Source organism: Nelusetta ayraudi, unplaced genomic scaffold (genome assembly GCF_046127955.1).
Source record: "Nelusetta ayraudi isolate G7.1 ecotype Tasmania unplaced genomic scaffold, CSIRO-AGI_Nayr_v1 ptg000010l, whole genome shotgun sequence".
Taxonomy (NCBI): Eukaryota; Metazoa; Chordata; class Actinopteri; order Tetraodontiformes; family Monacanthidae; genus Nelusetta; species Nelusetta ayraudi.
The window spans coordinates 863,871-876,362 of NW_027466060.1; the positions used below are offsets into that span (position 1 = coordinate 863,871).

A 12,492-nucleotide genomic window follows, 5' to 3' on the forward strand; every position below is an offset into this window, starting at 1 on the left:
GATTATAACGTTGTCCTTACCTTGATTGAACTAGTGGTCTAAGGGGATAGTGCACAAAAAAATTATACATCACTGCAAGAGACAAAATATTCTTAGCACACCATGGAATGTGTTTCAGATAGAATCAGACGTTATGAAGCTGGTCCCACGCGATGCTTTCAGATTCTCGTGAAAATCAAGTTGGGATAAGTTCATCAGTGAGCAAAAAGGAAGTGGTTGTAGTTTGCCTGTTTTGAAACTCTTTCAGTGTCCCTTTTTCAATCATGTTGCCAATACGTAGAAAATAATTCAACTAAATTGAAAGATTTAATCAAAATGATTCATTTCCCATATTCTAAATTGTGTTCTTTAAGGATATCTATTAGTTTTTTTTCAACCAGTTAAATGTTTCTTTTAAAATTCATGGAAAACTTTAATTAATTATGACAGTGGTCATTCTTCATGTCTTGAAAAGTTTTGGCTCTCCTTGTAAAGAGGCACACCTTACAGGTCCCATTAGTCACCTGCAGATCCCCAGTTCATCTGTGAATCATTCATTTCTCCAGCAGTGTGATCTTTGCTGTGTGGTACACATTGCAGTTATGGAGGGCTGTATTATGCAAAGAAAATAGAAACTGAAGGAATTCTGTCTTTAGTGTAATAACATCCAGTCGATTACAGTATATAGCAATGGCAGGGGTATAACAACGTTAGTATAACCGGAAACCGTTCAAGGAAAGGATTAGACCAAAGATGCAGTTTGATTCAGTTCAGCAAGATAGTCTGATAACCCTTCGCTCTTTCAGGGGTCAACACCTTTCTTCTGGTGCCAAACACCTCAGCCTAAATAAGCGCTCTTTAAGAATACACTCAAAATTGTAATTATCTTGTTATTCTGTAGAATTGTTCATATCCAGATAGTGCTTAACTTCACCTTAATGTTTTGCACCACCAAAAGAAAAATGAATTGGGACCCCCATATTTGAAAAACCTAACGTCTCTGAAGACGGTGGGGTGCAGCACACAAAAACACAAACACTGGGCACACCAGGCCTCTAGTATTGTTAACATTAAAACCGGTCTATAAGTGCGGTCATCTGAAAACGACCATTGATACGTGTGTGCAGATCATCGATAACTTCACTGGAATTTCCCTCTCACGTCACTGCACCGCGATACAAACATGAAGCAAACACGCCTTTTTCACAACATTCGCTGCGTCGTTTTGGGAGTAAGGAAAGCGAAACTTATGAGTGGCGGGGAACAATCTGGAGTGAAGGGGGCGGGGTCGATCAGCTGGGGACGCCGACTGTATATAAACAAGTGCCTTGACGTCTTCTCCATCAGCTGCTGGTGGAAGTCGACTACGGAAGTGCTTTTCTCTCCTCCGTATTCACAAATCTTCGACGACTGCAATAACACAAAGAGGAAATCCCGGAGTTTTTCTTAAAGCGATCTCAAGGTACGGGCACTATCAGTCGAATTATCTGTCAGTAGTCAGTATTCTAGACTTTTTTTTTATTTTTTTTGTAACGTTAAATTACGGTCTTGCAGGTTATCTTCATCATGGACGTGAAAGTCGTCATGCTCAACGGGGCCACTGTCACCCTGACGGTGAACCCGCAGGACACGGTGGGCTCTCTGAAAACCCGCATCCAGGAGAAAATGAGCGTCCCTCGTCACCAGCAGAGTCTGGTGGTGGACAACGGTCGGAGGAGCCCTCTCAGCGACGACTCCAAGCCGCTCTCCTTCTACGGTGTGCACTCCGGCTCCCGGGTGACTTTGCTGGTCACCCAGAGGACCACCATCCAGGTGTTCCTCAGAAACGAGAAGGGCCGGACCAGCACCTACCACGTCAAACCCGACGAGACTGTGCTCGAATTCAAGGAGATGGTGAAGTGCAGGGAGGGGGTCGAAGTGAGCCAGCAGAGGCTCCTCTACCAGAGCAAGGACCTGGAGAACAACATGAGGCTGTCCGACTACAACGTCACAGATATGAGCACCATCGACCTAATGTTCCGTCTGAGAGGAGGCTGAGCGCCGTTTCATACTCATGCCATAAGTGGCTGCTGGCAGTACATTACCCTACTACTGGATTTTTATTTTTTTATTTTTATTTTTTTGCAATATTTTTTTTTATATAGAAAGTGTTATTTGTATTTACTTGTTATGAAAATATTATAATTGCCTTGAAATAAAGTTTTAAAAGAAAATGTGTGCTTTTCTCACTTTTTTCAAACGTAGAAACGCTACCATACCTACATTCACTCCTCTGTTTATTCTAAACCATTGTGGGAAAGTTGTCTATTTAAAAAACAAAGAGAGCGAGAGAGCAACAGTGTGTTTTGAATGCTCATTTTCTTTTTATTTATTAAATGTTTTTTTATTCACAAATATATCACACTCCTCAAAGGATAACTCCCTTTGCACCATCTGCTATTTCACAGATTTTCTTTTTTAACTTATACATTTGGCCCTGCGATGAACTGGCCACTTGTCCAGGGTGTACCCTGCCTTTGCCCTAAGACAGCTGGGATAGGCTCCAGCAGACCCCCGTGACCCTGAATAGGAATAAGCGGGTATAGAAGATGAATGAATGAATGAATGAACTTATACATTTGTGGTATTATGCACCTTACCAATTGACCAAAGTATATGAGCCAGTTCGTCTTTAACGCAGTCCAGTTTGACCTTCCTCTCAAAAAGTCTGTCCAGCCATTATCCTGAAAATATGTTGGAATTTCTTCTCAATTATCTTTTATCAACAGTTTTACATTGTGTGCTCCACATATAGACTGAAATTAGATTATAACGTTGTCCTTACCTTGATTGAACTAGTGGTCTAAGGGGATAGTGCACAAAAAAATTATACATCACTGCAAGAGACAAAATATTCTTAGCACACCATGGAATGTGTTTCAGATAGAATCAGACGTTATGAAGCTGGTCCCACGCGATGCTTTCAGATTCTCGTGAAAATCAAGTTGGGATAAGTTCATCAGTGAGCAAAAAGGAAGTGGTTGTAGTTTGCCTGTTTTGAAACTCTTTCAGTGTCCCTTTTTCAATCATGTTGCCAATACGTAGAAAATAATTCAACTAAATTGAAAGATTTAATCAAAATGATTCATTTCCCATATTCTAAATTGTGTTCTTTAAGGATATCTATTAGTTTTTTTTCAACCAGTTAAATGTTTCTTTTAAAATTCATGGAAAACTTTAATTAATTATGACAGTGGTCATTCTTCATGTCTTGAAAAGTTTTGGCTCTCCTTGTAAAGAGGCACACCTTACAGGTCCCATTAGTCACCTGCAGATCCCCAGTTCATCTGTGAATCATTCATTTCTCCAGCAGTGTGATCTTTGCTGTGTGGTACACATTGCAGTTATGGAGGGCTGTATTATGCAAAGAAAATAGAAACTGAAGGAATTCTGTCTTTAGTGTAATAACATCCAGTCGATTACAGTATATAGCAATGGCAGGGGTATAACAACGTTAGTATAACCGGAAACCGTTCAAGGAAAGGATTAGACCAAAGATGCAGTTTGATTCAGTTCAGCAAGATAGTCTGATAACCCTTCGCTCTTTCAGGGGTCAACACCTTTCTTCTGGTGCCAAACACCTCAGCCTAAATAAGCGCTCTTTAAGAATACACTCAAAATTGTAATTATCTTGTTATTCTGTAGAATTGTTCATATCCAGATAGTGCTTAACTTCACCTTAATGTTTTGCACCACCAAAAGAAAAATGAATTGGGACCCCCATATTTGAAAAACCTAACGTCTCTGAAGACGGTGGGGTGCAGCACACAAAAACACAAACACTGGGCACACCAGGCCTCTAGTATTGTTAACATTAAAACCGGTCTATAAGTGCGGTCATCTGAAAACGACCATTGATACGTGTGTGCAGATCATCGATAACTTCACTGGAATTTCCCTCTCACGTCACTGCACCGCGATACAAACATGAAGCAAACACGCCTTTTTCACAACATTCGCTGCGTCGTTTTGGGAGTAAGGAAAGCGAAACTTATGAGTGGCGGGGAACAATCTGGAGTGAAGGGGGCGGGGTCGATCAGCTGGGGACGCCGACTGTATATAAACAAGTGCCTTGACGTCTTCTCCATCAGCTGCTGGTGGAAGTCGACTACGGAAGTGCTTTTCTCTCCTCCGTATTCACAAATCTTCGACGACTGCAATAACACAAAGAGGAAATCCCGGAGTTTTTCTTAAAGCGATCTCAAGGTACGGGCACTATCAGTCGAATTATCTGTCAGTAGTTAGTATTCTAGACTTTTTTTTATTTTTTTTGTAACGTTAAATTACGGTCTTGCAGGTTATCTTCATCATGGACGTGAAAGTCGTCATGCTCAACGGGACCACTGTCACCCTGACGGTGAACCCGCAGGACACGGTGGGCTCTCTGAAAACCCGCATCCAGGAGAAAATGAGCGTCCCTCGTCACCAGCAGAGTCTGGTGGTGGACAACGGTCGGAGGAGCCCTCTCAGCGACGACTCCAAGCCGCTCTCCTTCTACGGTGTGCACTCCGGCTCCCGGGTGACTTTGCTGGTCACCCAGAGGACCACCATCCAGGTGTTCCTCAGAAACGAGAAGGGCCGGACCAGCACCTACCACGTCAAACCCGACGAGACTGTGCTCGAATTCAAGGAGATGGTGAAGTGCAGGGAGGGGGTCGAAGTGAGCCAGCAGAGGCTCCTCTACCAGAGCAAGGACCTGGAGAACAACATGAGGCTGTCCGACTACAACGTCACAGATATGAGCACCATCGACCTAATGTTCCGTCTGAGAGGAGGCATACCCATGTCATATGTTGTCTGAGAAAAGTGCGTTAGCCTGATTTAAAGTCATTCCATTTTTTTTGTTTTAATCAAAATTACGATTTTTAAGTTTTAATTTGCTTATTTAAATGCTTCTTGGCTTATTATTTACTGTACTTTGCAATAAAGTTTTTAAAGAATACTTTTGTGTTTTCTCCATTTTCCAAATGTCGCTCCACCTGTTTATTCTAAACCATTGTAGAAAAAAAAGCAACAATTGGTTTTGACAGCTGAATTTTTTTAATATTAATATTTTTATTTAGAAACATTGCACATGTCCATTGAGGATAATTCCCGTTTCACCCCATGCTATTAGTGATTTTATGCATCTTACCACTTACCAATATATGAAAAATATTACTCAAAGTTCTAATTTGCTATTTTGTAGGTTTTTTCTTTTTTCTTTTTTTTTTAATTATTAGAAGCTCCATGGTGAAGCTGTACTTTAAACATAAGAAACAGAGAGGCACTTTAAAGATTTAAACAATTATTTATATGCACGCACGTGTTTGTGTGTGTGTGTGTGTGTGTGTGTGTGTGTTAAGCACAAGTTTTTGTTTTTTCTTAGCACAATTTGTATAGCAAGTTGCAAGAGCTGTAAAAAAGCAAGAAGTTCTACCATTTTAAATTCATTGTTAGGAAACACTCTCTGGAGATGCCCTCTGAAACAATTGTGGAGCCAGTCAAACAGTAGCACAGGTAAAAAGCAGATGTGGTTTTCCTCCAAAGTACTTATTCCTGAGAATATCCAAGCAAGCTTTATTTTCTCAGGGATGCAAGGTACGCATACCAAAAAAAGGCCACCATGTTGGCAAATAGTACCCTGAACTGAAAAGCAAAAACACAGAATTAGAATCCTTAGCACTGGCAGCTGAACATCTTGCACTCGCTGGCTGGAAGTTAGGGAAATACGCACCTGCACAGGCACAAAGTTGACATTGATGAACTGAAATGGGGTCCAAACCTTCCAGTTCATCTTTAAGGCAGTCCAGTAAGTTCGTTTGACCTTCCTCTCAAAGTCTGCCCAGCCTTTAGCCTGAAAATATGTTAGAATTCCTTCTCAATAAGCAACAGTTTTTGCATTGTGTGGTTAACACACAGACTGAAATTAGACTATAATATTGTCCTTAACTTGATGTAACTCCTGATCTCAAAGGGTAGTGTCCAAAAAATCTATACATCACTGCAAGAGACAAAATAGCCTTAGCACATAATGGAATGTGTTTCAGACAGACTTTGACCTTGTGAAGCTGGGTGTTTTCATATCCTCACTTACAGGTTTGGATAAATTAATCAGTGAGCTGTTGCTTTAACAAAGGACTTCTAAATGAAATCTGTAATGTGCTTAGACGGTCAAATATATATTCTAATCTAAATTTGACTTTTCTCTACCATTTTTTTGTGAAAGTGCTGTGGGATAGCAGCCAACTTAACATTAAATCTCACTGTGGTTTCAAAGAGACACAGAGCCCAAATTAGTAGTCCATTTTTGATTGGTATCACGCTTAGTGAAAGTTAAAATTATAAGAAAAAATTTCATGACTTTAGGACAGCTCCACGATTTCCCGTTTTCAAATCACGTCTGTCTGTCAAGGCTCACCTCTAGAATGTTCATCACACAGAAGAAAAGGAGCAGAAAGCCAGGAGCAAAGAAAAGGCGGTCCAGGAGAAGACGTTTGACTATGCAGTATGGGTCTGTGCTGGGTATCCACAGCTCCATTAGCTGGTAGAAATAGTGGCTCACCGGCCCTGTGATCAAGAGCCTGCAAAACACAACAACACTGAGCTTCCAAATAAAATGTTAGGTTTAAGTAAGTTGATAGTAAGTCTATGTGCTTATCTTTTACACCATCACTAATGCAAAATATTAACTTCAGTTGCACAGGGGAACAGCATTGACCTGACTTCTTTTTTATTTTATTTTTGTTCCAGGGAAACCAAGAGCAGAGATTAAAGTCTCACCCATAGACGGCATATCGTGCTGCTCCAGCCGCATCAATCTCATTGCATGGGTTTCCATGTTTGGCCTTTTTTCTGGCCTCCAAAGTCTGAGACAGAAGATTCCCCAAAGCGGAAAGGATGCCACTAAAAAAAAAAAAGAATTGACAAACACGAACAAAAATGGCTTTATCAGTGACAGGTAAACAATGTTTAAGAAACACTTCTGACACAATCAAAGCAGCTGCATAAACTTGCAAGGGGAGTTTTCCTCGGCAGATGCTGATTGGTCAACGCCATTGTTGACGCCAACAAAACAAAGTGGGGTCAATGCTCAGTGACAGAAAGCAACGACCTGACTTTATCCATGCAGGGGGGGCGGGGGGAGAGACTCTCGAATTGAATTATATCCATGAAAAGGAACAGGAACACAGCGGTGGGGGGGGGGGGGGGGGGGGGACAGTTGCGTTAGTGTCTCAAGACAATAAAGATAAGGAAGCTACCGACCTCGTCACAGATTTAGTGAGAATGGGGTATTTCTTCAGGAGGAGGAGATACTGCTGCAACAGCCGGATATGGATGGCCGCATCTCGGATAGGTCGGCTTTCCACAGGCATTGTCCACCGACTGACTGTGCCTCACACGGCCGCGACGGAGCTGACAGGAACGAAGTATGGGACACGCTGCGGCGATATCTTCCTGTCGACGTCATTGCGTGATTGCTCGGGCCACGCCCCCAAGGCGAACACGACCGTAGGTATGAACACGACCGGTGCTGTGTCCCATTCTGAACCTGAAAAAGGCGACGCCTATCGCGGGAACGCGCCCATGTCGCTCGACATGAAAAGTGAAACACGCAGACCCAAATTCACACCTAGCTAAAGACGGGACGGCTTAATATTCTGGTTTTATTGTTCTCGAAAACCGACGGCACGTAGTGTGTAAGCTGCGTCAAACACGTGTTGCTGTTTAGACCAAGATGTTAAAATGGCCACTGTTGCGTTAAATTCCTAGGGACTACCTATGGAAAATTAGCCTTCAGTTAACTCAGGTATATATTTATTTTCTCATGGAAATGTTGATTAATGTTCTTTGTCCCTTTTTTTTTTTTTTTTTTTTTAAATAATGAATTTCAATTTTAATTTGAACAGTCAGGTCATATTACACCTCAAGAAAAACAAAAAACATTCAATGCTCTATAAACCAATCTTGAAAGAGGTCAGTGTAACTTGTCTCTCACAATTTCTTAAAATGTTTCTGACCAAATTTGCCTCAAATATCTACAACCCGATTACAGCTTTGATAGCAGAGAGCAGATGAACAAAACTACCACAAACTAATAGAATAGAACTTTTCTTTTAATAAAAACAAAGGAGAAAAAAAACCCAGTATAAAAACAAAATATTTACAACACTGAAAATGGAAAAAAGTTTCAGAAAGGGCAATTTCTACAGCCAAAGTGAACTTGCTGATAAAGAATTCTCAACACAGAACATGTGTTGAGAGGAGCTTAGTGGTGATTTTTGGTTTACAGTGAACATGCGCGTCAGAAAATCTGACAGGTTTAACAAGTTAAAGTGCCTTCCAATCGATAGGTGACTTTCCCGATTTCTTTAGCAACTCATTGGCCTTTGAGAAATGCTTGCATCCAAAAAAGCCTCGGTGAGCAGACAAGGGAGAAGGGTGCACAGCCTGCAGGACATGATGGCGTTTCTAGAAAGCAAGGACACACAATTTAAACACATGATTAAAATAATAATAGTGCATCAGTTTGACAGGTTTGTGTTAAGAGAAGAGCTGTGGCGCACCCTGTTAATTGTGGCCCCTTTCTTCTGAGCATATGAGCCCCACAGCATGAAGACAAGGCCTTCCAGGTTGCTGCTGAGCCAATGTACCACAGAGTCGGTGAACGTCTCCCAGCCTCTGTCTTTGTGTGAGTTTGCCTGGTGAGCTCGGACGGTCAACACGGCATTCAGCAGCAACACACCTGATGAGTGGAGCCACAGTATGGCAGGTTTATTTATGTCGAGAAAAAAAAATACCTCTTCTGATATGCAAATACTCAAAGGGTATTTGCAAAAATACCTTGTTGTGCCCAGCCAGTTAGATCTCCATGCCTGGGGTGCTCAAAGCCTTCAATGTCTGATGCCAGTTCTTTATACATGTTCTCCAAACTAAAAAAAAATACAAAGGTCAGAGACATACATCATGAACTGATTTGATATTAGAAAATAGTGGAGTTGAACCTCAACTGGTTTCTTACCTTGGCGGAGGAGGAACTGGTCTTTTCACACTGAAACACAAACCGTGGGCCTGGTTAGGGCCATGATAAGGGTCCTGGCCAAGAATCACCACTTTCACCTGAAATAAGAGATGCACTTTAAAAGACCCTGTTGTACAGTCATGATTAAATCCTTACACATTATCCTAAACTTACAAAACAGCACATTTACAGCCTGAGAGAAAAAAAACGAATTGCCAATAATTGCTTCCTGCTACCAATGATGGTTTGTTCTACCGTCCATGCGTTTGGTACAGGACTAGAACAAAGCAGCCTCCGGGGGCAGAGCCAAAGAAGAGATTAGGGACAACAACAATATCTAATAATAATAATAACATTACAAACATGCAAGCATGTGGTTAATTTAAATTACAGTCCCCTGGATACTTCCCCTTAGCGCTGATCAGAAAGCAATCAGGATTATTTTTCTTTGCGTCTGTTGCCATTCCCGGAAGCTGAGCAAACACATAATAAAAGTAATGTTTTGGTCTTAAGACAGGGTCGTCGGAAATCAGCCATCAAACCTGAACCTACATCGTGTACGTCACACATCTGAGTCCAGGTGAAGACGTGCTCAGCAGGCGGGTACACCGTGTGTTTCTTCCTCTCTTCAGCGACATAACTCATCAACTGTGAAGACAAGCCATGTCTTTAGCGTCTGGACACGGCATACACAAGCAGCCTCGTGTGGCGTCACAATTCTCACTTGTTTGAAGTAAGGTTTTCCGAACTCTGCAGACAGTCCTTTTTTCCAGCTCTCGCCGAATCCCGGAGGTGTCTGAGCGGAAGCGAGCCTCTCCAGCGCTGCTTTCTTGTTGCGGGAGATCCTGTCCAGTTGTTGCGGGGAAAGAGGCTCCCCTGCCGGCAGACTTGGCGTCTCCGGTTCCGCGTCGACGGACTTACGTTTCTTCTGTATAATTTTAGTGTATTGGGCAATATACAAAGTTGGTGAGACGTTGGGGGAAGTTTGAGCCGAAAATAGCGAGCGCCACCTAGGGCACCGCGACGCAAACATTTTGGCAGCGGGAGCTACTGTAGCTTAGCCGCTGGCGTGACGTTTAGAAACAAGCGAAAACGCAGGAGCGTTTGTGAACGCAGCTTGGTATGAGCCGACCGCGTCGCGGGAAAAGTAATGTGGGCTATGGGCGAATGTTTCTTCTTTTCTTTTCTTTTTTCTTTTTCTTTTTTTTTTTTTTTAACGCGGCAAGTCAAAATGTAAGCAATGTCACTTTAAAGTACTTGTATCGGGATTACACCACACACGTTTATATTCATTTACGACTGCCAAATGCACTCACCGACTCCTTTGCATCTTCTTCTGCTCCGTTCAAGTCTTTACCATCTCGCTTCTTCGAAACTGGCGAGAAAAACGAGTTGATAGTTTTCTGTCCAATCATTTTGCCAGACGTCGCCTCGACGAAAACGCTTCAACTAATAAACTAGACTAGGCGAGTGATTCGGGAGCCTATCTAGCGCACACTTCAGTCTCCTCTCTAGGATCTTAAACGATTCGCGCCAAAAACAAGTGACGAAAGCAGCATTATAATTAGATGCGGGGTGTTCAAGAACTGCTGGCAGATGTTTTCAGTTGTTTGCGGGTTGCGGGGTACCTGACATTCAGAGCAGCAGGTCTGCATTTCAGTCATCTGTTTTGGTAGACGTTTAACATTGCACTGAAAATTAGGCCCTAACTTGCCGCTGTCCCTGACATTTAAGTCTACTTTTTTTCCCTTGAGCACCTGATAGATTTTCAACTCATACAGTTACTATTGTGCTAATGACACCTCACTGGTGAAAACTGAAAAACACTTAAGACAAATATATAGAGAAGTGTAAAGGTGTCGTTTCATACCTATTTTCTATACTCAGTCTGGGTTTGGTCTTAAGAGGCTCTTGGCTCTAGGAAACAAAAAAAAATCACATTTAGCCCTCTGCCTCCAGTGATAACTTTAGCATTTTGGTAAACTTCCTCCTTGAAAGAAGGACAAAACCAAGAAAGAAATGAGGTTGTCTCACAAGAGGGAATCGGTACATGGCTGGAATGGAGTCATTAACATCTGTTCTCTGTTCTCGTAGTTCTCAGAAAAACCCACAGAATTAAGCACATGAGAGTGCCACAGATGAGTGCAATGGAAAAATCGGCGGTCCCAGGACGGAGAAAACACATAGCTTCCGATGACACGAGTCCACAGAAGAAGATGAAACTGGAGAGTGAAGAGAGGGCAGGGGAAGAGGAGGAGGTGGATTCATCAGGAGAGTTCTCCCACCCTGTTCCCTGGCAGAAAATAGATGCAGAGGGTCTCGACTGCGATTATGCACAACTCTTCTCGAAAAAGGAGGCAGACCACCTTTTTAAAATGCTAGAGGAGGAGGTTGTGTACTTCACAGGTACAACTATCAAACAAACAAGTTAAAATGAGATGTTCAAGAAGCTCAGTGACTGTGTCTGTGTCCGTTTCAGGGGAAGAAGCCAAGTTGCTGGTGTTTGGGAAGATGCACAACCTCCCGAGAAAGCAGGCCACGTACGGAGACGCAGGTCTGACATATACTTATTCTGGAGTCAAACATTTAGCCTCTCCGTGGACCCCGACTTTGGAGTACATTCGGGATGCTGTCACAAACACAACAGGATACACATTTAACTTTGTTTTGGTCAACAGGTAAGTCAAGCAAACCTCAAGTATTTCAGTTTCACAGGTTAATTTGGACTACTAATGTTTCTTTCTGTTCCCCCTTTTCCACCAGGTATCAAGATGGCCAGGATCATATGGGAGAGCATCGTGATGATGAAAAAGAGCTGGACCCCCTCTGTCCAATAGCCTCCGTCTCTCTCGGTGTGGCACGAGACTTTATCTTCCGGCACAGAGACACTCGGGGAAAATCAGCCCAGAGACAAATTGAACCGGTGAAGCTGGAGCTCGCGCACGGGAGCCTACTCCTCATGAACAGGCCCACCAACACTTTTTGGTACCACAGCCTCCCTGTACGCAAGAAGGTATTACTGCCTCGTATAAACCTCACCTTCAGACGCATTGTAATGGGCAGAAAAAAACTGAAGTGAAGTGGGGTGTTGCACTACTTTAGAAGTCTGGATAAAGTTGAGACAGCGATTGCTGTTATTGTAAATTAATGCAAATCGACATCTCACTTTGGTTTCCCTCCACGTCTGAATGCTGTTTGACATGTTGCCCTCCTCAGACCGCATGCAAGTTTAGCAAGAGACGCGGCTCATGTGTCTTTGGACTGAATGTTGTCAGTAAGTCTATTTTTGAACTTTAAGCAGAATTGTCGTTTCAACGATGATGCAAGACTGAAACCTGCTTCCTTGAAGTGGTTCAGGCGGTTGTTCTTTGAGAAACCAACACAGGGTTTTTTGTTTCACTCTTTCTCGAAGTCTTTCATCAGTTTCCTTTGGTTACCAATACAAGGTATGCATTTTTTCTAAGGTGTAAATA

The 12,492-nt window shown here is 42.5% G+C and overlaps 5 protein-coding genes across 9 annotated transcripts; 3 read left to right on the plus strand and 2 right to left on the minus strand.

Moving 5' to 3' along the window:
* The first annotated feature begins 1,274 nt into the window (after positions 1–1,274).
* LOC142884061 (polyubiquitin-like) lies at positions 1,275–2,192 on the plus strand. The gene is made up of 2 exons (XM_076019495.1): positions 1,275–1,441; positions 1,534–2,192. Exon 2 carries the CDS (start codon positions 1,546–1,548, stop codon positions 2,014–2,016), a length of 471 nt encoding a protein of 156 aa, XP_075875610.1. The 5' UTR covers positions 1,275–1,441; positions 1,534–1,545; the 3' UTR covers positions 2,017–2,192.
* Positions 2,193–4,058: 1,866 nt separating this feature from the next.
* Positions 4,059–4,960, plus strand: LOC142884063 (polyubiquitin-like). The gene is made up of 2 exons (XM_076019497.1): positions 4,059–4,224; positions 4,316–4,960. The coding sequence occupies exon 2, from the start codon at positions 4,328–4,330 to the stop codon at positions 4,817–4,819; it is 492 nt and encodes a 163-aa protein (XP_075875612.1). The 5' UTR covers positions 4,059–4,224; positions 4,316–4,327; the 3' UTR covers positions 4,820–4,960.
* Positions 4,961–5,545: 585 nt separating this feature from the next.
* On the minus strand, positions 5,546–7,462 carry pxmp2 (peroxisomal membrane protein 2). Its single transcript, XM_076019496.1, has 5 exons — positions 7,264–7,462; positions 6,781–6,903; positions 6,419–6,581; positions 5,735–5,854; positions 5,546–5,646 (listed from the first exon to the last, which is right to left on the minus strand). Exons 1-5 carry the CDS (start codon positions 7,371–7,373, stop codon positions 5,578–5,580), a joined length of 585 nt encoding a protein of 194 aa, XP_075875611.1. The 5' UTR covers positions 7,374–7,462; the 3' UTR covers positions 5,546–5,577.
* A 658-nt stretch (positions 7,463–8,120) lies between these two features.
* On the minus strand, positions 8,121–10,475 carry unga (uracil DNA glycosylase a). Of its 2 annotated transcripts, XM_076019509.1 has the most exons (7): positions 10,336–10,475; positions 9,744–9,947; positions 9,572–9,667; positions 9,020–9,117; positions 8,842–8,930; positions 8,565–8,743; positions 8,121–8,469 (listed from the first exon to the last, which is right to left on the minus strand). In XM_076019509.1, exons 1-7 carry the CDS (start codon positions 10,432–10,434, stop codon positions 8,329–8,331), a joined length of 906 nt encoding a protein of 301 aa, XP_075875624.1. In that variant the 5' UTR covers positions 10,435–10,475; the 3' UTR covers positions 8,121–8,328. The 2 variants fall into 2 exon arrangements, with proteins under 2 accessions (XP_075875624.1, XP_075875623.1); XM_076019508.1 differs by lacking the exon at positions 10,336–10,475 and having other exon boundaries at positions 9,744–10,052.
* Positions 9,625–12,418, plus strand: alkbh2 (alkB homolog 2, alpha-ketoglutarate dependent dioxygenase). 4 transcript variants are annotated; one of them, XM_076019514.1, is made up of 4 exons: positions 9,625–9,752; positions 11,114–11,425; positions 11,499–11,697; positions 11,783–12,418. In XM_076019514.1, exons 2-4 carry the CDS (start codon positions 11,143–11,145, stop codon positions 12,096–12,098), a joined length of 798 nt encoding a protein of 265 aa, XP_075875629.1. In that variant the 5' UTR covers positions 9,625–9,752; positions 11,114–11,142; the 3' UTR covers positions 12,099–12,418. The 4 variants fall into 4 exon arrangements, with proteins under 4 accessions (XP_075875629.1, XP_075875628.1, XP_075875626.1 ...); XM_076019513.1 differs by lacking the exon at positions 9,625–9,752 and adding an exon at positions 10,039–10,171; XM_076019511.1 differs by lacking the exon at positions 9,625–9,752 and adding an exon at positions 10,510–10,643.
* Positions 12,419–12,492: the final 74 nt, after the last annotated feature.

Excerpts from the sequence above, each read along its gene's own strand:
- LOC142884061 (XM_076019495.1), top strand. The coding sequence starts at position 1,546 with ATGGACGTGAAAGTCGTCATGCTCAACGGGGCCACTGTCACCCTGACG.
- LOC142884063 (XM_076019497.1), top strand. The coding sequence starts at position 4,328 with ATGGACGTGAAAGTCGTCATGCTCAACGGGACCACTGTCACCCTGACG.
- pxmp2 (XM_076019496.1), bottom strand. The coding sequence starts at position 7,373 with ATGCCTGTGGAAAGCCGACCTATCCGAGATGCGGCCATCCATATCCGG. Across the intron at positions 6,904-7,263 it reads CTCACTAAATCTGTGACGAG|TGGCATCCTTTCCGCTTTGG; the intron begins GTCGGTAGCTTC and ends TTTTTTTTTTAG. Across the intron at positions 5,647-5,734 it reads TCAACTTTGTGCCTGTGCAG|TTCAGGGTACTATTTGCCAA; the intron begins GTGCGTATTTCC and ends TTTGCTTTTCAG.
- unga (XM_076019508.1), bottom strand. The coding sequence starts at position 10,052 with ATGTTTGCGTCGCGGTGCCCTAGGTGGCGCTCGCTATTTTCGGCTCAA. Across the intron at positions 9,118-9,571 it reads AGATGTGTGACGTACACGAT|GTGAAAGTGGTGATTCTTGG; the intron begins GTAGGTTCAGGT and ends CTCTTATTTCAG. Across the intron at positions 8,744-8,841 it reads AACTGGCTGGGCACAACAAG|GTGTGTTGCTGCTGAATGCC; the intron begins GTATTTTTGCAA and ends TCCACTCATCAG.
- alkbh2 (XM_076019510.1), top strand. The coding sequence starts at position 10,588 with ATGCGGGGTGTTCAAGAACTGCTGGCAGATGTTTTCAGTTGTTTGCGG. Across the intron at positions 10,667-11,113 it reads CCTGACATTCAGAGCAGCAG|TTCTCAGAAAAACCCACAGA; the intron begins GTCTGCATTTCA and ends CTGTTCTCGTAG. Across the intron at positions 11,698-11,782 it reads AACTTTGTTTTGGTCAACAG|GTATCAAGATGGCCAGGATC; the intron begins GTAAGTCAAGCA and ends CTTTTCCACCAG.